At 54.0% G+C, this 23,190-nt stretch overlaps 3 protein-coding genes across 11 annotated transcripts in view; 1 reads left to right on the top strand and 2 right to left on the bottom strand.

Annotated features, from left to right (window-relative positions):
* The window catches only part of LOC147645908 (uncharacterized), a 98,860-nt gene that overhangs the window by 3,973 nt on the left and 71,697 nt on the right, over nt 1-23,190 (bottom strand). Inside the window, exon 5 of the mRNA XM_086874105.1 lies at nt 1,748-1,759. Within this exon, the coding sequence (XP_086730231.1) occupies nt 1,748-1,759 (12 nt within the window). The remainder of the gene's footprint in view (nt 1-1,747; nt 1,760-23,190) is intronic.
* LOC111944229 (uncharacterized) overlaps nt 1,581-23,190 on the top strand; it is a 34,466-nt gene continuing 12,856 nt past the window's right edge. For 2 of the 5 annotated variants that reach the window (XM_086874114.1, XM_086874109.1), the window contains exon 1: nt 1,610-1,826. In XM_086874114.1, coding sequence (XP_086730240.1) covers nt 1,730-1,826 — 97 coding nt within the window. In that variant the 5' untranslated portion in view covers nt 1,610-1,729. Of the gene's footprint in view, nt 1,827-23,190 lie in introns of all 5 variants that reach the window. The other 3 variants (XM_086874112.1, XM_086874107.1, XM_086874113.1) reach the window with 3 other exon arrangements.
* On the bottom strand, nt 12,380-22,998 carry LOC147645910 (maestro heat-like repeat-containing protein family member 7). 5 transcript variants are annotated; one of them, XM_086874101.1, is made up of 16 exons: nt 18,928-22,998; nt 18,597-18,738; nt 18,284-18,348; nt 17,530-18,174; nt 17,197-17,345; nt 16,792-16,939; nt 16,395-16,585; nt 16,175-16,312; nt 15,789-15,903; nt 15,479-15,616; nt 15,098-15,274; nt 14,826-14,981; nt 14,565-14,666; nt 13,456-13,558; nt 13,117-13,173; nt 12,380-12,817 (listed from the first exon to the last, which is right to left on the bottom strand). In XM_086874101.1, the coding sequence occupies exons 2-15, from the start codon at nt 18,712-18,714 to the stop codon at nt 13,130-13,132; spliced, it is 2,289 nt and encodes a 762-aa protein (XP_086730227.1). In that variant the 5' UTR covers nt 18,715-18,738; nt 18,928-22,998; the 3' UTR covers nt 12,380-12,817; nt 13,117-13,129. The 5 variants fall into 5 exon arrangements, with proteins under 5 accessions (XP_086730227.1, XP_086730229.1, XP_086730230.1 ...); XM_086874103.1 differs by having other exon boundaries at nt 18,597-18,753; nt 18,928-19,233; XM_086874104.1 differs by having other exon boundaries at nt 18,597-18,815; nt 18,928-19,203.

Here is a 23,190-nt window from a genome sequence, read left to right as displayed (position 1 = left end):
CCACCAGGGTACGGAGGCTTCCCACCCTGCCTCACCTTCAAAACAAAGCACTTCAAGCTAAACTCATATACTGTATGCTTATACATATTCATTAATGTTTCCTGTAAGTTTCCTCCTATTTCCGATTTTTCTGATTATACGTCACTTTTCTTCACGGCACATGCCTCACTTGTTGTTAGGAGGTCTTCAGTCTTCTTTTGGTGGTCTTTTGGTGAAGGCTTCTCTTCTTCCTCATTGTCCTTTGGATAACCTTACAGGTTTGCATGTGCGTACTAAGCCTTGTGTTATGTTAGTCTACTAATTAGCCTTATATTTACTAATCTTTACACCCAATGCCTAAATTTCTTCTAATTTTGGTCCATCTCAAGGCCATTTTGGTCTTGAGACACCATTTATCTTCTAAACTACATCCTGTACCTTAATTTTGACATGTAACATCTGCAAAGGGGTACATCTGCTTCGTAACACTGATTCTTGATTGTTTCTAATAATAACTTTAATAACAGTTACAATTTAGTTAGCACGAACCAATTCCATTTATTACAACTGTAAATACCCCTTATGCACCTTTTTATTGGTTTCCATGCTAACGGCCTTGCTTTCTTCCTTGCTATGGATAAACTTGTATTTTCTCAATTTCTTCTTTTGCTAACTCAATTGTTTGGCTGCAGACCAGTTGCTAAGCCCATCCACATTCAGCTCTTAGTCTTCAGAGGGAAACTTTGAGCACAGTGAGAATCTCCCAGTGTGCAAGAGGGTCCCTGTGTGCCAGCTGCAGCTAGGGCCTCAGCCATCTCCTCTCTCAACAGGTTCCCCTCTGCAGCTTCACAGGAAAGGCCAAACACCTCAGTCAGGGACACCTGCACCACACATTTCACATCTCCATGCCCATACATGATGTCCCTGTCACAGCTGCATTACCAGCTTGCTGCTGTGCAGATGCTGCCACCACCCAAAGCAAGGCCCTGTGTCCCTAAAGGGACCCACCCTGCTCTGTGGCCTGGACTGAAGGTGGGTCCCTCCTGCCAGGGCAGGGCCTGACACAGCTCTTCTGTTCCAATAAAGAGATGGAGCTCTCACCCCAGTGTCTGGCTGGTACCACCAGCAAAGCCCACACAGCACCAGCCCCGGCTGAGCTCCATGTCCAGGAGCAGGCGGGGCTGACCACGGTGTGGGCAGGCAGGAGCCAGGCAGGGGCTGCTGTGACCAGCAGCGGGGCCCCGAGGGGCTGGGGGAGTCTGTGTTGAGTGTCCCTGGGCTGAGGGCACATTTCCTTCAGTGGCATCACCTGGGCCTGGACCTCCTCCAGTGCCATGCCCAGGAAAAGAGGGAACCATCAAGAGCATCTCATGGGACAGAACATGACCAGCAATGTCAGCAGGCAAAACCAAGGTTTTGTTTGGCAATGACCCTTTGATGAAGTCAAAGATTTACAATCAGTCCAGTACAGATTGGAGTACAGAGGGGAGAACACTCAGGGGGTACAGCCAAGGCCATGAGGTCACAGCAGTCTCTGGGGTGATAGCAGGCTGAGGTGACAGCAGGCTCTGAGGTCACAGAGGTCCCAGAGCCCCGTGGTTGCACAGCACCACAAGGACCAAGCAGTCAGTCCTTGACCACGACTGTTGTGGCAGCAGCGGCGGCGGCAGCAGCGGTGCTGACATTGGGACAGCGGTGTCAGGACAGTGGTGGCAGCAAGAGCTGCAGGACTGGCAGTGGGCAAGGCACCATGGCCTTTGCTCTGCACCTCATCCTCCTGCTCCTCCTGGCAGTGGCCCTGCCTGACAGGGCTGCCCAGGCTGCTCCGTGGCGAGCACGGCGAGCAGGTGAGCCCAGGGCCTGGCTTCCCTTTCCTGGGACAACACTTCCTTCTCCCTGGGAAGCATTGGGGATGGTTTTCCGCAGGGCTTCAGGGAGGGTTTCCTCTGTGGGAGGGAGAGAGTCCCCAGAGCCCCTGGGCTGGTCCTGCTGCCTCTCCAGGAATTTTGCACAGGGCCTGCAAAGAGGGTGGAGAGTGACCAGAGCCAGCCTAGAGCTCCCCAGGCCCCTCTGCAGCTTTGGCCATGTCCATTGACATCTGGCTCCCACGGCCTTACCTGACCCCCTTGCAGTGCCCAGTTCCTTAAGGCAGAAGGGGGTCCCAGCTCACCATGGAATGATTCTGATCTGTGCTCCCTTCTAGATTGGGATCGTGACATGGGGCATCTGGAAGGCCCGGGACATGACGGTTTGAGACCCATGGAGAATGCTGGAGGCAAGTTCTCAATGTCCCTTTCTGCTCAGTATAATCAGTGTCAATGTGGCAAGAACTTACTCACGTGCCACTTCACTTAAGAATCTGAAGGCTGATGGATTCTGGAACCCTCGCTCTGCTCCGTTCTGGAGCCCTGAGTGATCCTACAGCATTGCTGTCAGTGGGAGGAAGGAGCATTTAACTATCAATCTTCTTCCACTGTGCAATGCCAGTGTCACTTTCCGTGTGCTCTGTGCAGCTACAAGGAAGATCAGAGAGGAAGGGGCCGGGCCCAGGGCTGTGCCCCAGGGCTGGGCCTCGTGTGGCTCCTTTGCCAGCCCCAGGGAGCCTGAGGATCTTCTACAGTGCCATGGGAACTCTTCTGTCTTGCCTTTCTTTGCAGCCAAGCCTCTTGGTGAAGGTGATCTGGCTTCCCAACCCACATCCAGGACTGAGGCTCTTGGAGATGGTGAGGGTAGGTCAAGGCCTTTCCCCCTGGGAGAGCTGCCAGCTCAGAGCCCAAAGCTCAGCCAGGGCAGCATCTCTGAAGGTGCCAGGACAGAGCTGTGCACGTGTGTGCCCTCGCCCTGCGTGATCCCCTCACCGCTCCTGCAGCTCAGTGCTGCCTTTGCAGATCAGCAGACATGACAGAAGCTTCTGTGGCTGTTGAGTTATAGGTGTGTCTGCAGGGAGGACTTTCCAGGCTCCTGGGCTGGATGCTGCACGCAAGCCCAGCTCCCGTCGCAGGGGTGAGTATTGTGTCCTTGCTGATCCCACAAGCTGATCCCTGATTTTTTAGGATCTATTCCTGGGAAATGGATATATATTTTTTTATAAGGTCCTCCAAGAGGAAAGAACAAAGCTGCAGGACACCGGAAACCCCATGAGCCATCCAATACCATGCAGCAAATGCTGAAGGAAATGCTGCAGGGAGGACAAGGTGGGTCCATGTCCCTCAGCCTTCTCCTGACACTCAGCAGCCGGGGGCTTTCTCTGCACATCTGGTCACACCGTGCCCAGCACAGCAGGAAGGGATCCATGGCAGCCTTGCTGCCCCACTGCTGCTTTCATGCCCTGCAGGGCTGTTTCCCAGCCTGGCCTGGCTGCAGCTTCTCCCCAGCCTCTGCAGGAAGGCATTTGGCATCAGCTGACAGGGAGCCCAAACTGCAGCATGGGCCATGCACATCCTGAGATCCCCTGAAATTTCCTGGTCTTGGGCTAGATCAGGTGTAGGGGCTGTTTGGAGGAGGGAGGGCTCTGGCCAATCCCATAAGTTTATATGATTTCCTAATCCTTATGCATGACCTCGACTAGTATTGCATCATGATGACACCACTTCCCTGAAAAGAGAATGGTTCCATCTGATCCAGCTGTGGCTTTTCCTTTCTCCAGAGATGAACCCAAAGGCTGTGCTGAAGGTGGCGTTTCCTGGAGGAAGCAGTGGCTCACGGGCAGCCTCTGCTGCAGGAAGGGAGGCCATGCCAGGCACAGCCCCAGGAGGTAATTGCTGTGCCTCTGGGCCTGAACCCTGCTGAGGCTTGAGCTGTAAATATCTGCTGCTTGGCAGTGCCTGCCTTTCAGGGATGTTGCACAGAGCATGGAAAAGGTGTTGAGAGCGTCCACGGCCAGCCCAGAGCTCCCCAGGCCCCTCTGCAGCTTTGGCCATGTCCATTGACATCTGGCTCCCATGGCCTTACCTGACCCCCTTGCAGTGCCCAGTTCCCTAAGGCAGAAGGGGGTCCCAGCTCACCATGGAATGGTTCTGATCTGTGCTCCCTTCTAGATTGGGATCGTGACATGGAGCATCTGAAAGCCCTGGCACATAATGGTTTGAGATCCATGGAGAATGCTGGAGGCAAGTTCTCTATGTCCATTTCTGCACAGAATTATCAGTGTGAGTGTGGCAAGAGCTCACTCTCATGCCATTTCCCTTAAGAATCTGAAGGTTGATGTATTCTGGGAACTTCGCTCTGCTCCCATCTGGAGCCCTGAGTGATCCCACAGCATTGCTGTCAGTGGGAGGAAGGAGGATTTAGCTGTCAATCTTCTTCCACTGTGCAATGCCCGTGTCACTTTCCGTGTGCTCTGTGCAGCTACAAGGAAGATCAGAGAGGAAGGGGCCGGGCCCAGGGCTGTGCCCCAGGGCTGTGCCTCGTGTGGCTCCTTTGCCAGCCCCAGGGAGACTGAGCTGCTCCTGTTGCTGCTGCCAAGCCCTGGCCCTGCCTGGGGCGAAGTTCAGAGCTGCTGGCAGCTCCAGGGAGGCCTTTCTCCCCTGACTGCAGTGCAAGGGGCTTCTTCTATCCCAGTGTGGGCCCACTGCAGGCACCTTGTCCCCCTGCTCCTGCTCCTGAGTGGAAGGCAGAGAGGAGGGAGTGCCTTGGAGGGCACCAGTCACCCAGGTGCACTCACTGCTACTCTGGACTGATGGAGAAATGGAACTACTTTCCATTAAGGTCCTCCAAGATGGAAGAACAAAGAGATAGAAGACAAGAATTCCCTGGAGGCATCCCAACTTCTGGACAGGATGCTGAGTGATCTGGAGAGACACCGTGGTGGGTTCATGTCCCTCAGCCTCCTCCTGACACTCAGCGGCCAGGGGCACATCTGGACACGCCATGCCTGGCACAGCAGGAAGGGATCCATGGCAGCCTTGCTGCCCCGCTGCTGCTTTCATGGCCTGCAGGGCTGTTTCCCAGCCTGGCCTGGCTGCAGCTTCTCCCCAGTCCCTGTAGGAAGGCATTTGGCATCAGATGACAGGGAGCCCAAACTGCAGCATGGGCCATGCACACCCTGAGATCCTCTGAAATTTCCTGGTCTTGGGCTAGATCAGGTGTAGCGGCTGTTTGGAGGAGGGAGAGCCCTGGCCCAGCCCCAATAACCTGGATATTTTCCTGACCTTTATCCATGACTTTAACAAGTATTGCCTCCTGAAGATACCACCTCCCCTAATGGTGAACAGTTCTATCTTATCCAGCTGTCCTTTTTCCTTTCTCAAGTGCTGGAGCAGATGTTTGTGCAGATGATGGCATATGCTAGAGGAAGGAATGGCCCTGTGCCAGCTCCTGTTGCAGGAAAGGAGGAGATGCCAGGCCCAGGCACAGGAGGTAATTGCTGTGCTGGGCTCTCCCTCGGCAGGGCTGTGTGCCAGCAGCTCTTCCCTCAGGGCCTGCATGGCCCGGCAGCAGCCAATGCTGGAGGTGCCGCGGCTTCCAGGCCTCTGGAGCTCATTCCCAGCCCCTGGGAATCGGGACTTGTGCACCAACATCTCTCCCCCAGCAGCTGCTCCTGGAGCTGGCCCTAAGCATCCAGAGGCCCAAGACACAGGAGCAGCCCCGAGTGGGAGCCCTGCCGTGAGCCCAGGGCCACAGCCAGCCCTGGCTCCCAACTGGGCAGGGGATGCACTGGCCCCTTACAGGGCCTGGCTCTGTCCCCTTGGGCTGGGGGAGCTGTCACAGAGCAGGGAGGGTCAGGGGTGGCAGTGGCTGCTCAGGGATGGGTTGACCCGTGTCCCTGTTAGGAGCCACTGCCCAAGCAGCTGTGCTGTCCCGGGCTCTGCTCTCGGCCTTCTGGGCTTTGTTGGGTGGCACAGCCTGTGCCAAGGTGTGGCAAGGTGCCTGCAGGCCCCAGCTCTGGGGGAAACAGAGAATGTCCTGGCCGTATCCAGCGTGCTGCCAGCTCAGCAATGGAGCACAGCACAGGCTCACGCTGCCCATTGCTCCCACAGATGCGCTTGGCAAGTCCAATATAAATGCTGAGAATCCACCGAGCACCCCAAGAGTGTTCTGCCCGCAGGATGTGCGCAAGTCCTGCATGATAGGCACAGCAGTGACACTGTTCACAGTGCCACTTTCCATGGTCCTGTGCTATGTTGGATTCCGGTGGTGGAAGGACAAGAAACGGTAAGTTGTTGTTCATCTCCACCCTCCAGCTTCTTGAAAGGCTGCTCATAGTCAGGAAACATTCCCAGTGAGGATGCTGTGCACTTGTGGGTAATCAGTGGTTGCCCAAATAACTCTGCTGAGAGTTCTGCTGCTGCCCAGGCCTTTCATTGGCCTCTTAATTGCTGGGCCTTGTCCTGGGGAGCCCGCTGGGGCTGCAGCCAGTGCTGGCTCCCACTGAGGCTGCCTGGCTAAGAGCAGCCCCCGGAGCAGCGGGCAGAGGCAAAGCAAGGTGGGCAGGAGAAAGAGCGGGGACGAGATTGCCCTTGAAAGGCAGAGGTGCTCTGGGGCCCGCTTCTGGCCAGGGACCCTGCCCAGAGCCATCCCCTGCTTGCAGGGGCCTTGAGGGGCAGCTGTCCAGCTGGGCCAAGCTGTGCCAGCAGCTCCAGCCGTGCTGGGGAGCCTTGGCCGCTCTGGGCCCTGCTGTACAGGAGGGTCCCTGAGTGCCCATGGCAGCTGGGGGCCTCAGCCACCTCCTCTCTCCACAGTCACCCTGCTGCAGCTCCAGCATACCAGCCAAGGAGGTGTGACTCTCCCTTGCCCCCAGGGAGCCCAGAGACTGCCTCGTTCATCAGCTCTCAGATGTGGCCTCAGAAGCAGGAGTCGACCTGGAAAGCAGAGCACCAGCACTCCGTGCCTCCCCCACGGCCCCCCAGCCCGGCTGTGAAGAGGAAGCCCCCTGAGATTCCCCCACCTCCTCCCCTCCCAAGCCGGCCACCCTGGTCCAGCTAGGACTGAAAGTGGGACAGCCATGGCAGGGCTTGGGCCACTAGCATCTTGGGGCATCTGCTCTTGGCTTCAAATAACACATTACCTGTGGGTAACAGCCAGAGGCACTTTTCCTACTCTTTTACCTTCAGTGGGAAGGGCTGAAGATTCTTCCCATGCCCTGTCTTATCCCTTTTGATTTTCATACAGCTGGGTGCTGGCTGAACCTTTTCAAAGAACTTTATTTATTTACACTTCATGTTTTACCCCACCTAGCAAGGAAAAAAAAATAAAAATAAAAGATTTCTTCAGTTTAGACTTCATTTTTAATGTGGTTGGGCCACTCAAATTTTGAGCAATTAATTTTCCATGGTGCCTCTTCCCTTTTCCTTCCTATCTAGAAAAAGTTCATCTGGACATGAAAATCAACAGAATTACTGAGATTCACCTCAAAGCCCAGAGGAGAATCTCACACAAAATATTCTCCCTGTATACTGCACAACAAGAAATATTCAGAGGAAAATACCGTGGCAGCTGAGGCTCCTGGAACTCCCAGAATCCTGAGCCTGCAGAAGAGGCAAACAGCCCTGGCAGAGGCTGAGGGGAATTCTCCTCAGACTCCTCAGAAAGTGTGTCACTTCAGGAGGGGAAAGCTTTTAAACCTTTGCCTTACCTTCCTCCTGTGCTAAAATGTAAGGCTCCTCCTGAGAAAATACTGAGCTACAAACAATTCTCCATTCCTCAACAAAGCTACTCAGGTGCTCAACTTACAGAGCAAAACTAAATGTGGTCAGAAATTTCCCATCAAAGCCCATTTGCAGAGAAACCCCACCATACATGAGCAAATATTTATTAGCACTTCAGTTCACTCTAAAGATTGCTCCTTTTTTTTCCCAGAGAGAATATTAGAACCATTTGCTCTTGATAGGACTCCTTGGATGGCCCCCAGACCTGGCTCCTCACCACGCCCTGCCCGAGCTGTTCATGCAGCCAGGCAGCACCACCTGACTTTGCCACCCTTTTCAGGCCTTGGGCACGGCTGGTGCCACGGTCCCCTCTGGTGCCACAGTCCCCTCTGGTGCCATAGTCCCCTCTGGTGCCACAGTCCCCTCTGGTACCACGGTCCCCTCCTGGTTCATGGTGTGTCCCTGCTGCTGGAGGAGCCCTGCTCGTGCGTCTGCATTCAACAAGGCCGGTGCTACTTCCCAGCCAAAGAGACACTAAAGTCACTGCTTTGGCTAGCTCATTGGAATGAGTTCAACACTTCCTCACCTCTATCACAGATAAAAACCCACATACTCCTAAAACCCACATACCAGCAGCATAAAGTCACCTCATCTACAGAGGTGAGGAGGCCTGAGCAAACAGAAGGTCAGCTTTCAAGCACATTGGGTTCTTAATTTAGTGGAAGCACTCAGTTGTGCACAAGCCTTATTTGTCAAACTGGACTGTGCAATGCTATTCTCTTGCTTGTATTAAAGAGGAGCCAGGGAGAAATTAGCTAAGAAACCAGAAACACTTGAGGCTCAGGCCTGGCACACAAATAGAGCAGGGTGGCACCTGCCCACTTTTCCCGCATCCCTTTTCCTGACAGACAAAGGCGGATGCGGCTCCACTGGGGGCACCATGGAAAGGCTTCTGATCTGTGCTCCCGTCTAGATTGATATCAGAACATGGATTATTTGGAAGCCCTGGCACGTGACAGTTTGAGATCCATGGAGAATGCTGGAGGCAAGTTCTCAATGTCCCTTTCCATGTAGAACAATGAGTGTCAATGTGGCAAGAGCTCACTCACATGCCATCGCCTCTTGAAGATGCCACCTCCTGTAATGGTTAACAGTTCTATTGTTGTGATGTCTGCTTTGTTTGAATGGTTTCTCCAATTATTCCCCTAAGTCATTGGTTTGCTCCTAGTTTGTATCCTCCTACCCACCTATCAATCCAACCTGCCTCAAGCCCAGCCCTTGTTTTCTCATGTTCCCCATCTGTCATTACACCCATTTGTCAGTCTTCCCTTAGGCCAGCCTCCTACCTGAACCACCCCTCTGGAAATCCCCTAATCTCCAATTCCCCATTGGCCCATGTGACCCACTCTGCTCCCCTTGTTTCCCCTATTGTATTGTTGAATGGAACCTTCCACTCCTCCCATAGTTTCTTCCTATTGGTTAAAATTTTGTGCCCTCCCTCTGGCCTCCCCCATATAAAAACCCACACTCAGTTGTGTTCTTGGTCTTCAGTCCCTGGATGCTCCAGTGGAGTAAAAGCCTTTGGAACCCATACTGGAGATCTCCTCCTCATCCTGGTCTCCACCGTGCGCCTACCAATATCCTTGTGCCGTGGAGCATTTGCTCTAAGCCGCACCTTGGGTCACCCCGCTCCCGAGTGTCACAATCCGCTAACACAAGTGGGAGTCATGAGAGGTTCATTTGATCTCAGATTGCAAAAAGGACACCAAAGGATTTCAGTTTAAATCACAACAGCAGTAATGCGTCTTTATTTTAGTGCCAGCAACAAGGGTGATGCGATAGAGGACAGGGAGAGAGAGAGGGAAAGAGGGATAAAGAGGCAAAATGCAAGGAGAAAAAAGGGGGGGGGTGGGGTTATAGCTACCAACGGACAAGACAGGGTCGCCGGTGTCTTCTTCCATGGAGACATCTCTCTCAAAGAAAGTAACTTGGAAAAGTCATTTTTACAGTCTGTTTCAAAGCAAGGGGCAGCTGGCCAAGAGGTGGGGAAATTCCTCGGCTATTTTGATGAGACCCCTTGCTCTGGGAAGCAGGTGTAAGGTACAGAACAGGCCGCTCCTTACAAGTCCCTGCTCACCAGCAGGAATGAAGGCAGTGTACCTTGACAGCACAGAAAGCACGCCTGCAAACAATCGCCTGGTAAGCTTCCACCTCAACCAGGCCAGAACCCCTGCACAAATTCTATTGGTGTCTTCAGGGTCTCAGTCTCTGTTCTTGCAATGGTTGTGAGGCAGATGAGGGAAACTTCGGACCGTTTCTTACAGGCCTCAGCCCATGTTTAGAGTTTGAACACTCCATCTCTCCATATTTTCTAATGAATTAAAGGGTATATTTTAGTGTATCATAGTCCATGTCCATGGCCTTACCAAAAGAACTTTCAGCCCCAATACTAAGGCATCTCCTCATTCTCCTTTCATCTGGGACTTGACTCCTTCTTTACTGACTTTGGCGTCTTCATGTTGTCTTCTACATGTCCTCACTCTGTTCTTTTTTCTCACCCAAGGGGAGGATCGGGGTCTGCAGGTCTCATCTGTGCACTGAAATAGTTAATATCTCACCCAGGCCTGCAGATGATCATGATGGTTTTTGCCTGGTCCAAAAGCAGTCACAGTGATGAATTTCAGGCTGCCCTGGAGCTGTGCAAAGATCTCAGGGGGCCTGGCCAGAACAGTCGTGGCTATTCTGCCCACATGGCTGGTCCCAGGCCCCTGCTTCCTTCAATTTCAGCTGCGGGCCGATGGCTTCCCCTCCCTGTGCCCGGCAGCCGCTGGGGCCGCGCGGGCCATGGTGAAGGGGGCCTGGCGGAGCCCGGCTCGGTGCAGGCCAGGGTGGAGCAGGGCCGGCCTGACCAGCACCCAGTTAACTCTTCACAGCTGGAAACAACAGAGAGCTTTCCTCGGCTTGACTGTCTTTAAAATGTCGATTTCACAGAGGAGAATCCAGCTTCTAAATGGTTTCATAGGTTGTCAATTCTCAGAGCCAGCCAGCTATTGGTTTTGCTAAGCACAGAGGAAGCTCTTAGCAGCCCCCTCCTAGAAAAAGCATTTGCATGGGTGGCTTCTTCCCTCCTCACCAACTATCAACTAATACAAACCAGCACAGACACTCACGGTGGAACAGGAAGCAATTTTGAAGCAATTGTTTTAAAGCAAAATCAGTTATTGCACAGAGATTGATGTTACTCCCCCACACCACTGGAGAGACACAGTGACTCCACCACCTCCCCTCTGGCCAGCCCATTCCAATTCCCAATCAGCCTTTCTGTGAAGAACTCCTTCCTATTGTGAAAAACGAGGTTCACTCACTTAATAAATTATAAAAGGTTTAATATAAACAAAAAGACAATTAGGAGACAAAGACAATAAAGCAAAGGGTTAAAACAGCCAGGGTATCCTGGTGCGTTGCCAGGAACACACCTGATATCTTTGGAACACTCCCATTCTGCTGTGGGGTTTTAATGCATATTCATATTTTTCCAAAAAGTATTTTTCATGTCTACGCCCTGAATCTGCCTTTTTAGAGCATGTGTCTTACAGATTTTATTTCCCTTTATCACATTTTTATTTGGGCTGGGCTTCCTTCTTCTGCAGGTGGTCAGTGTTGATAGCAGCCTGGGCCCCATCATTTGTTTCCTGGAGGTTATCTTGCTTTGCACAGACAGGACATTGCCCTAACGTCCAAAATTCTTCTTGACCTATGCCTAAAACTTGCTAGCAGGAGAAAAAGACATTGCAAAAGCATAGAACATACAGCATTCATCTTAATACTTGCAAAAGCCAGTATCACAACATGGGTTTATAACAAGGTACCCTTTATTGTCCACTGTATTTTTGATCTAGTAGTGGCTCTTTTTGTTTTGTCCTATGTACTAAGTGGTCTGTTTAAAGTCTGATGTCTGTTAATCCTTTGTCAATTCAATAAAGAATTCATTTTATAATAAACCCAATCAGCCATTCTTAAGAACTTGTGAATGAGTGACATTTGGGGTGCAGGCTGCCTCAAAATGAGCTGCTGCCACAAAGCTGAGACAAAGGCAGAACTTGTCTAAACTTGTCTCCATTTGTAACAGCAGAGCCCAAACAGAGGCGGAGGAAGAAGGAGCAGGAGCTGTTTTGTGGCCATGCCCAAGAGAGACTGGAAGGATGCCCTCCCTCTGGTCTCACTTGCTTGGCTTTCTGACAGGCTCTGAGGCAGGGGCTGCAGTTCCTCAGTTGTGGGGCCCAGAACCAAGGCCGGGATCCCGGCACTGCCTGACAGCGCTCCGGATGCCGGCACGGTTGTGCGTCCTAGTCTCAGCCACTGTGCTGCTGCTTCATTTGCTCTTAGACACACCCACAGCTCCCTGTTAAGCCCAGATGCTCTCTGGTTCTGCCCTCTTCCTGATCCTGAGCAGGGATGGAGCATTACTGTGCTTTCAGGAAGCTATTCTTGAAAGCCTTAGGCATTCTAAGCTCCTTTGCTGTCTGTGGATGCTTGACACAGAACCCCACACAGTGGGGTTCAGGACATACTCAGCTTGGCTCTTCCAAAATCCAAGGCTCACGGTGCTCAGCAAGACCTTTAACTCCACAATGTTGTGGAACTGGACCTTCAGCACAGGGACCTATCCAGCCTGATCTGCGCTTGTTCCTCTGCATCTCTGAACAAAACACAGTGCAGAAGAGAACAGCAGGAGGGGCCCGTGTGTCTCAGGGCTCAGGATTTGTGTCACAGAACTCCAGAATTGTGACCCTTCAGCTCCACATAGATGCAGGTTAAGTGAAAAAGCCAAACTGTTTATTGCTGGAAGGCAAAGCAAAGGGATGAGCTGAGAGGCAAAAAAGGGGGTGGCACAGTCTGAGGGCTGGGGGGATGGAGCTGTCAAAAGGGAGGAAGAGTGGAAGGGAAAAAGAAGGAGTGGGCAGTGTCTGAGGGCTGCAGGGAGGGAACTATCTACAGGCAGGGAGAGGGCTGAAGCCACATGAGCTTCCCACAGGCTCAGCTGTGCCAATCATTAGCTGTGCCTGGAGCTCCAGCTGGTCTCTTCTGGTGTCAAGGTGTTCTCATCTTCCATGGCATCTGGAGGTCTTAAATGAACACTGTTTCTTCTGAGCCAGCAGATGAGTGTACTTCTGCAGCTCTTTCACTGAATATCAGTTGAACTACTATGTTTGTCTGGGAAGGGCTGTCATTCCTCCTCAGGGCTTAAAAGGCTGGAAGAGAGAGGAACAGAGCCACAATCAGAGCCCGCATCTGCGGGAATCCTAGGAGAATGTCCTGCCAAGGCCATCCCAGCCTGCTATTGCCAGAGTTACAAGAGGGGAGTGGACAACGGGATCAGCTGCAAGGTCCTGGTCACGAATGCACACCTGCCAAATCCCCCGCCCCACGTCCCTGAAATCTCTCTGTGCTCTGCCCTCACCACCCCTTGTCCACACAGGGAGCAAAGCCCTCAGTGGCCAGGGCAGACTGCAGCTCCCCCCGCCAGCCCCCACGGACAGCACTCACTCACCCTTACTGAAGGCCTAGAGCTCTTCCTGCTGCCCCCTCATTGGCACCTCGACCGTCTCTGGGAACACAGAGCCTGTCAGGGCCCCAGCGGCACAGCTCCCTGCCAGCGGCGCTGCCAGCCCTGGGGCCACACGCCCTCCCGCCCCCGGCAGGGCTCAGCCCGGGCCCTTGCCGCATCCTGACTCAGCCCAAGGGCACGGCTGCCAGAGGCCGGCAGCAGCCCCGAGGGCAGCCGGGGCTCCAGGATACCGAGCCCGGATGCCGCTGCCGGGGCAGCAGCCGCGGCTGGGCCCGAGCTGCGGCGGGGCGGGGAGGGAGCCCAGCCAGGTTCGTGGCTCACCGATGAACCTGATGGCCGCCGCTCGCAGGGACTCCTGTGGGCTCTGCAGGTACGGCAGGGCCCGGCGCAGGTGCTCAGCTGCTCGCCTCTCGTCCTGTGCCAGCTGCAGAGCGGCAGGAGGGAAGGGTTGGCGCGGGCTGTGCCCCTCGGTCGGGCACTGCCTGCGGCCAGCCCCGGCCTCCCGTGCCCGCCCAGCCCTGAGGCCCGGCCAGCAGCCGCTGGCGCCGGGCTCTGGAGGGGGCAGAGGGCCGGGTGCTGCCTGGGGAGCCGCGGTGCCGACCCGGCCCACAGCCCCAGTGGGCCAGGGTGAAACAGAGAAATTAGGAATTAGGAATCATTTATAAAAATTGCCTTGAGTAAAAGAAAGGGCTACAAAACCTGTGTGAAATGCTGACTGCTCCCATAAGAGCAGGAAGAGAATAAAGACTGCAGGATGAGATAAAGAGCTAGAATACGTAAACAGGATGCAAGCATAAATGCACCATAGGATGAGGGGGTTCCTTGGATTCTTTTGGACCCCTAAGCCACAAGAAATGGAAAGAGAGGGTTCAAAAGAACTGAAAGGAGCATGCACAAAAAGACAAGGTGAAAAGTTCAGCTGAAGGAAAATTGCAGCCCTAAAGACCCCCAGACGACCACCAGAGTGACCAACAAGGAGCAGTGTGCAGCTGCAAATAGGCATGGAACTAATTTTAGTATGAAGCGGGGAAAGGCAGGGTTAGCAAATGAATATGTATTAGGCATACTGTGTAACCCTGGTTTGTAGAGAATAAAAAGGGAGAAACAAGTCTCCAAGGTGTGCATGCTTTTGGAGGAGATATCCCCCATGCACCTCAGCACTGAATAAATTCATACCTACTCTCATAACTGCTCTGTGAGCTATAGAGTTTTTCTATCCGCATACCAAGGGCTCCTTTGGCACCCGGCTCGGGGCCACAGGAGCCTGGAGAAGAACGTGTGCGGCCCAGGGAAGGGAGCGGTGTGTGCGGCGCAGGCTGGCGCCCCTGGGTGCGGCACTGGGCAGGGGCACAGATGCCAGCACCACACACTGAGTGCTGGGGCCAAGGGTCTTCTCCAGGCTGAGGCTGGGGCTTCTAGGCTGTCCTTACCAGACACTCTGCAAAGTTCGACAGCTGCTCCTTCTTCATCAGCTGCTTGAGATTTCTCCTCTTCAGGAACTCGGCCACACGAATCAGCGTTTTCCGAGAGGCCTGGAGAGCAGCAGAGATGCAGAGATGGCAATGCAGCCAAGGGCACAGGACTCTTGTCTGGGTGACAGGGCCCAGAGGAGGCTGCAGCCTGGGAGGTTCTAGGGCATGAGGAAGCCAATGCCCCTCCCAGGGATGCTCCAGCATCACACAAAACCTGACCTTCGCCACATGCTGGTTCTCATCATAGCAGTGGATGAAGAGGGGAATCAGGCTCTGGCTCAAAATCTTCTCCAGAGGCTTTTTTCCCTCATCCATTACCAAGTCCATCATGTTGAAGAAGAGGTCAAGGGAGAGCAGCTGCACATGGCTGTGGTCCTGAAGGAAGAGAAAAAGAACTTAATACCAATTACTCCAGGCTCACTGGGTGAAGGCCCAAATATCTGTCAAGCAAAGTTTTGTACAGCAGCCAGTGCTCGTGTACAGAGCCTTACATGGTCAAAGAGCAGCAGGAGTGCCTCAGCCAGCTTTGGGGCAGTGGTACTGGATATCAGGATGTCTTTGGTCTTGAGCATATTAGTGAACACGTGGAGGGTCATGCCAAGCACATCTCTGTCTGCATCACCCAGCAGCTCCAGAAGGCTTTGAGACAGGCTGCACATTCTTATGGCCTGTGTGGAAAACAAGGCTGTGATGAGAAGCCATGAACGGCCCTGGCACTCTGCTGCCGCCGGGCCCAGAGGCCAAAGGGCTGTCCCAAAGCACTCAGGCAGGTGAGGCAGGAGAGCTGGGAGCAGCTGCCTCAGCTCCTGAAGCCCAGCCAGCACAAGGAGCTGCTTTCCCCAGCACAGCTTCAGCCACTGCCCTGTCCTCACCATCGAGGGATCCTTGCTGAGCACCATGAGGCCTCTGAGCGCCAGGCGACGCCTCTGCCTGCACTCAATCTGCAGGTGCATTGACATGATCTCCAGGATGCTGTCACCATGTTCACGCAAGTCCAGGCAATCCAGGACCTGAAAGGCACAGGGCAGTGACAGGGGACCCAGCTGGCAGGAGCCTGGAACCACACAGGGCTGGGTCCAGGCAGCGGCACAGGGAGCAGGCACCGTCCCAGGCAGCTGTGGCTATGCAAGGGCAGAGAGCTGAGAGGCAGGTCAGTGAGGTAGTGCTGGCCATCAAGCTCACCTCCACAAGGAATGGCAGGAAGGGCAGATCCCAGCATGGCTCCTCCCTGCTGAGCAGCCGGAGCAGGCGGAGTGCAATCCCAGAACATAAGGATAGGGAGGCACCGTGCATCTCCCTGGAAGCGGGGAAAAAGGCACAAAGACCCTGAGGTGGGGAGGGCAAACCTCTCCTAGGAATGACTCACTGAGGTCTGGTCTTTCCTCAGCATCCCTGGAGGGACTGTGGGTACTTTGGGAGGTGGCTCCTTCTGGGCATCCTCTCCTGGCCTTTTCCAGTCTGCTCAGCCGTCTCTCAGTGACCCTCTGGCCCAGGACCACAGGGACTGTGGGGGACACCTCAGGCACCAGGCACAAAAGCTGGAGGTAGCGGGGAGAAGGGGGTCTCACCTGGCCAACAGACCCACGGCATAGTGCTGGGTGTCAGCACAGAGCAGCGTGTCCCAGCCACGCTTGCGCTCCATAGCCATCAACTCACTATCATAGTGCAAACAGCAGAGCAGAGCCTTCATGGCCTGCACTGCAAACCTGTGTGCAGAGCAAAGCCCAGGTCACACTGGGAAAACTGGCAGTGTCTACAAAGGCATGGGAAGGACAGGAGGACTGGCACCTGTTGGGGTTGCTGGGAAGGCGGTGTTCCTCCTGGCATGCTCTCCAGAAGATGTCAACTTCCACTGGTGGCATCTGCTGGGTGGTGATGACAACATGGAACAGCAGAGCCACAAACAGGCGGGCGGAATAAAGGATCATGGCCTCGTGGCACTCAGGCACTTGGATAATCACCCAGAGCACCAGAGTTGCCTGCAAAAGAAGCACCCAAAGACAGTGCTCAGTGCTGAGGTGTCCATGGGGCAGGGCCCAAGGGGAGACGCAGGGGGAGCAGCGGGCCCGGTGTCCCCTGAGCCTGCCCCTAGCCCAGGTTTCAGCCCAGCACTCGCAGAGGCAGGGAGAGGGTGGAGAGCTGCTGGAGAGGTGATCTGGGACTGAGCAAGGGCCCATAAACTCACAGCCAGGGAAAAAACAGTCTTGTTGTCCCCATCGGAGGTGCACATGCTGTGCAGAGGCCAATCCTCCATCACACAGAGCAGTGTTGCCAGCACCTTCTCCATTGTTGGTCCCGACGAGGCGATAGTTCTCCACATCATTGCAGCAGCTCTGTGGGATCAGAGCTCTGTATCAGGGGTGTCTCAGTCATAGCACCATGACCTATGCAGCTGTGGGAGCCCAAGTGACAAAGCCCCAGTGCCCTGAGGGGCAGGGAGGGAACATTGGCAGCAGCCTGGAGAAACAGAGGGGCCCAAGGCTCCTGGACCTCTCTGCCTGTTGGGCAGAGCCCATTGGACAGGCTGTGCAGGGCAATGGGCCCTAAAGGCTGGTGAGCCCTGAGCTCTCAAGGCACGTGGGCCCCATACCTGTCACATGATGGGGCACAGCGCAGGAGGGTCAGCACCACATCAACAGGGTATTTTTCAGCCAGCTTCAGAATGTTCGTGGCCAGCCTGGCACCCACAGTGACATGGGACATGAGACTCTGGTGAATGTTTTTCACCATGACTGGCACCTGGAGGAGGCATGGGAAAGACTTGGAGCACTGTAAAAGGGATCAGCTTCCCCAGCTTCCCCCAAGAAGTGCTTCCCTTCCCACCACACTGTGCTGGCCTGAAAGGCTGAGGGGGCCCAGTGGCTATGGCTTGAGGGGGCACACGACCCTGGGAGGCCTCCAACCCTAGCCCCAGGCTGGGTACCTGCTGAGAAGAAAATCCTCTCTCCTCAAAGAAATCTGTAGAGGGAGCATGAATAATTGTGGGAGTGGGCATGGTGTCAGTATTTGCGATGTCCTGAGCCACTCCAGTGTCGGCGTTTGTGGTGGCCACGTCCTCAGTCACTTCTATGTCAGCCTTTGCCCTGTGATCGTTCATTGCACTGTCAAAGTCTTCTGAGCACTCAGCCAAATCTGGGCTGGTTTCAGTCTTTGTCATGCCCTGAGTCTCTTCATTGACAGTGTCTGTGATGGCCACACCAGTGCTGGAGTTGGTGATGGCCATGTCCTCAGTCACTTCCACGTCAGTCCTTGGCCTGTGATCATTCATTGCACTGTCAGAGTCTTCTGAGTGCTCAGCCAAATCAGGGCTGGTTTCAGTCTTTGTCAGGCCCTGAGTCTCTCCACTGATAGTGTCTGTGATGGCCACATCCTCAGTCATTGACATGAGAAAAGCCTCTTCCCAGTTTTCAGTCACTGCGGTGTCAAACTTTTCTGAGAGCTCAGATGAATCTGGGCTGACATCAGGCTCTGCCTGGAGCTCGGTCAGCCCAGAGTCAGGCTTGGCTGTGCTCTCAGTTGCTGTGGTACTGCTCTTTCTGCGCTGAATGGGCACAAACTTCCGGAACATCTGCAGGAGAACAAAGAGAAGCTAGGCATGTTCCATGGAGTGCTAAAAGTGCAGTTCTCAGCTGAGCAGTGACAGCAGGCCCAGCCCAGGTGGGGATGGCTGCAGGTACCTTCAGCGTTCTGCGGAAGCGGCCAAGGGAGGGGTCCTGCTCTTGGGTCCGGTCCATGGCTGCATCTGGCAAAGAGCGAGTGCAGCCAGAGCTGAGGGGCTGTGGGAGAGGCTGGAGAACACAGCCCAGCTGTGCACTCCCCAGGCAGGGACAGCCCTGGGATGCGCCAGGGGATGGAGCAGAGCTGCTGTGGGGGGTGGGGCAGCCCTGGCCCCTCTTCCATTCTGTCTGTGGGCATGTCCAAAGCAGGTGGGATGGGATGGGGCCAAGCTGGCTGCAGCCATCAGCCCTGTGGCCCAGCTCTGCCACTCACCATCCTGCAGTGGCTGGAACTGCTCCGGCTCTTCAGGCTGTTGTGCTGGAGCAGCTCCAGTGTCCTTCTTCCTTTTCCCCCTGACCACTTTGAAGAGGCTGAGGAATCTGCCTGCCATGCTAGAGTCTAGCCTTGAGGGCACCTTAAAGAGAGATGCCTTGGGAAAACTGAGTCAACAAAGCCCGCAGTTGTGCCTTGAAGACACCTGCGGTAGAGATGCTGCAGGAAGACTACAGGACAGCAAGTCCTGCAGTCTGGTCTTGAGGGCTCCTGCCACAATGACAGGAGACTCCTCTTAAATGATTCTGGTCACCGAGTCCCACAGTCTCACCTTGAGGGCACAGGCCAGAAGGATGGCAGATGCCTCAGGAAAGCTCTGGGTTACCAAGTCCAACAGTCCGGCCTTGCAGACACCTGCAAAAGAAAAGCCTCGGGAAGGCCACGGCCACCGAGTCCCGCAGTCTTTCCACAAGGTCACCTGTAGGAGTAAAGCCTCGGAAAAGCTCCAGGTCAGACACAAATGAGTGAGCTGTGTGGGGGCTCCTCACAGCACCACTCTGGCGCGTCCTGTCCTGTCGCATGCACCGAGCACTGTGGTGTGGCCCTGTCACCGCCAGCTCCTATGTCACCATGTGTCACAAAGGGCCCTCTGACACCCTGTCCATTTCCATCCCATGGTGACCGTGCTGCGCCGTGTCACAAAGGGCCCTTGCACACACTGCCCTCTGCCCTGGAGCAGCCCCCATCCCCCCCTAAGTGGCCCAGGTTGGAAGGAATCCCTTGCCCAAAGTGTCTAAGACAGCCCAACAGGATTTTTGGAACACCTCAAACTGTCAGCAAATGCTGCCCAGCTCTGCAGGCTCAGGGCAGCAGAAGGAGCCCCCAGGGCTGCCGATGCAGCCACAGATGGAAGGGTAGAAGCTGGTACGGCCTTCTTGGGACACGTCCTGTCTGGTGACCATTCTAAACTTGCAGGTGTGACACAGACAAGGAATGTGTGGGCCAGGGCACCAATGCTGCTCTGAGCCCTGGGGCCCAGCCAGCACTGAAATCAGCAGGTGTGGCAGAGTCCCCACCGAGGCAGACCTGCCACCCCCTGAGCCCTGGCAGTGCTGGTGCCCTTCTCCTGCCCCAGAGACCTGTGCCCCTGGGGGGCTTCTGTGCCAGAGGGCAGTCAAAGCCCATGTGCATTGGGGGCTGGGCTCCTTCCTGCAGGAAGCTCCTGGAGCTACTGCTGGCCACTTGCTATCTGTCAGATGATGTTGCTCCTTCCTGGAATGAGGTTTTCCATGGAAGGGGTTTGCAGTAGCACAAAAACACCATCAGCTGCTGAGTTTCCTAGGATGGTTTGATTGTACGGAGGCACTGTCACATTTCAGTCTGATCTTCGGTCTGTTTTTCTGGGAGAAACATTAGCCCACTCTCTGATGTTCAAGGCTTCAGTTGCTGCCTGTCTGTCTGTGTGCAGCTGGTACAAGGCAGACATTTTCCCCAGACACAAAAAGTCCTGCCTGGACAATCACAGAGCTACATCTTTTTTTAATTTTAACTTTTTAAAATTTTTCCAGAGCCTGCTGGCTGTGTTCAAGGTTTTCTCCCAATTTTCTCCCAGGTGCACATTCTCCAGAAATTGTGCTTTTACATCCTTTTGCATTTATTAAATTTACCTGCAATGACCAGTCAATCAAAACCCTGGGAAAACATGAACTTCAGGTTGAACCCAGGCAAAATATTTATCTCCCACATCTGAAGCCATGAACTGCCAAGTACTGTCCCTGCTGTCACACCCTGTCTCCTGTAAGTGTGCTGATGCCATTTCAAAGGGGTTACAAATGAAAAGTTTTAATATTTTTGTAGTTTCCGCATTGGCATTAAAATCCTTGATTAGAAAAATCACATGTCAAAATTTCTAGGATTCTTCCATACCAAAGCTGTCATTTTCACCCTGGATTTTAGAGTGTCTGAACAGTCACACAAGGTTTTAGTATTAGACATTAAAGAAAAAATCTTTGCTGTTTGGCTATATCTTTACATCAGCATGTAGTCCTGATGATTACTTTAGGCAGGAGCAGCAAACACAAGAATGAGCCAAACAAGCTATTCCTGTGTTCTCATGTCCTGCACAGCAGTAACTGGGAATTCAAGAATGGATTCAGGAGGCAATGGGTGCACAGGGAACCACAAAGACTTTGGGATGCTGAAATGGACCAGCCTGGTGCCTGTGCCCAGGCTGCACCAGGCTGAGTCCAACTGGACGATCTAACAATGGTTGAATGGACACACCATGGGCCACTGGAGACTCCTGCTCCTAATTCTGTGAGCTACAATATTCATTTGTGATTCACCAGATGATTTTTTCATCTTTGCTTGAAATCCAGGAGAAGAAAAGGTAAACATGGAGAAATGTTCTTCCAGTTCTAGTGACAGTTGTGTCTGCACACCACCTGTGCCCATGGCAGGGTGGTTGGAACTGGATGATATTTATGATTCTTTGCAACACAAGGTGCTCTGGAATTCTGTGGTTCCCCAAGTGGAGAGCAAAACTGAGCTGTCTAAGTCCCTGCTTTTTTTCAGCGCATGCTGCTTCTTCCATTGTTCTAAGCAAGTCCAGGATTTAGTTTCAGAGCTGACGCCTCTGTCATTAAGATGCCTTCACAGAAGAGAGGGAGGGCAGGTGTAGCACAAGGCTCGAACCCCATCAATGTCTCTCTCTCACGATGGCACCAATGCCGCTGCCTTGGGACACCTGAGTGTGGAAGGGGAGCCCACCCTCAAGCACGGCCACCCAAGTCAGTCACGGGCACAGGCTGCAGCTGAAGCTGCCCAGTGTTGCTGTGAGGCTGCAAGTGAAGAGAAAGCCATTGTGGCCAACTCTGCTGAAACCTTTTGCCAAACCAAAGGCAGCTGTGCCCACAGCCTCCCCGTTTGGCACCCGGCTGCTGCGGACACCTCACTGTGCAGGTGCCGACGTTCGGGGTGCTGCTGTTCCTGTGCCCACTCTGCTGCTGTTTCTGTGGGCTCCAGAGCCTCTTCAGCAGCAGCGACTCTGCAGCCCTGCTCGAGGAGACATCGCCACCCTCCCCATGGTGGCAGCAGCTCTGTGGGTCCCGAGCTCTGTGTCAGGGGGGCCTCGGTCACAGCACCGTGGCCTGGGCAGCCGTGAGGGCCTGGGCTGGTGGCCAGCCCTGCCTCTGCCCACTGCCCCTTCCTGGAGGCACCCAGTGGCCGTGGCCTGGCAGCACCCCCCTGCCCTCCATGTCCCCAGCCAGCCCAGCCTGGGCACCTTGGGCTTTCCCCACCCTCCTGGAGGGCTGGTGTCCCAGCCTCGAGGGCTTCTGCTGCAGGCCTGGGAGACATTTTGTGGAAGCACCGGAGCAGCCGGGTGTCAGGAACAAGGCGGCTGCCCGGGGGCTGCTTATGGCCTCTGACACCCAATTCCTCAGGTCTTCCCACCACCCCGGCCCCTCAGGGGCCTCCTGTCCCCTTGGAGCCTCCAGCCTCCACACATCCCCCTCACGCCTTCCCACGGTTTTGTCCCGTCTGGGCCTGCACAGCCCCTCATCCATTTACAGCCTCCCAGTGCCCTGTTCCCTCAGCGTCTCCCCCAGCCTGGCCCAGTAGCAGCGCTGCAGCCCCACAGGAGCTCCAGAGGAGCTGGATCAAGAGGCACCTGGGAGCCCTCAGCAACCCAGCCAGCACCACACGGGCAGCAGGACACAGATGGCGCTTCCTGGATGGGACAGGGCTTGTGCCTTCAGCAGAACCACCAAAAGCCAAGGGGCTTCTGGCCATTTTCCCTGCACCACGGCATGCCCTGACAGGTTGCTGAGCACAAGCATCCATTTCCGTCTCTTCCCGTATGCCCTGCACACCCTGGGCAACAAAAGAAAAATCTTAGGACTCTGTGTATTATAACATATCCTGTATTTACTGTATGTATATTCCCTATGTAGGGAAATACTTTAATAGAGTAAAAGCATGATATTTTAGTAAAAGCCTGTCTGCACAGCCCAGCTTTTAATTCAGGTGACAATATTAAAGGCAGTGTCCTTGAAACTCTCCTGGAACAGCGAGAATAAAGAAAAACAATGGCATGGTGTACATGCAAAAGAATGTAAACAATATGTGTTAACCAATAGTAGCTTGTTAAGCCCCGCGAACCCTGTCAGACCCTACAAAAGTGTGCTAAAGATAGAAATAAACAACGTTCACTACACCTCTATGAGGACTCAGTGAATAGTCTGAACAGTTTTCCATTGGCCTATTGGACCAAAATGTTATATATTTCTGTGCAGAGAAGAAACTCTGACTTCCACAAGCTATGGCTGACTTGTTGCTCCTCTACTAATCTCATGCCATGAGACTGATCTCTTATCGAACTATTTGAGCAATAAATCATCTCAAAGCATAGTGGTCTCATCCCTCATTTTTCATCTTGACACCAAACGCACACTGGAGATGTCTGGAGCCATTCATCATTTCTCTGCTCTCCAGCACTGAGGCAACACACTCTGGCTACAGCTCTGAGCTCATGCCCATGGCAACCACTCCTGGCAATGGGGCTCCATGGAGCTGCTCTCAGGAACCCCCTAAG

This window comes from Cyanistes caeruleus, unplaced genomic scaffold, assembly GCF_971803275.1.
Source record: "Cyanistes caeruleus unplaced genomic scaffold, bCyaCae1.hap1.1 HAP1_SCAFFOLD_144, whole genome shotgun sequence".
Taxonomy (NCBI): Eukaryota; Metazoa; Chordata; class Aves; order Passeriformes; family Paridae; genus Cyanistes; species Cyanistes caeruleus.
The sequence above is the reverse complement of the archived record's forward strand: the minus strand, read 5'-3'. Positions and strand labels throughout refer to the sequence as shown.

Excerpts from the sequence above, each read along its gene's own strand:
- LOC147645910 (XM_086874100.1), bottom strand. The coding sequence starts at position 18,714 with ATGGCAGGCAGATTCCTCAGCCTCTTCAAAGTGGTCAGGGGGAAAAGG. Across the intron at positions 16,586-16,791 it reads AGACTGTTTTTTCCCTGGCT|GCAACTCTGGTGCTCTGGGT; the intron begins GTGAGTTTATGG and ends CTTCTTTTGCAG. Across the intron at positions 14,667-14,825 it reads AGAACCAGCATGTGGCGAAG|GCCTCTCGGAAAACGCTGAT; the intron begins GTCAGGTTTTGT and ends GCTGCTCTCCAG.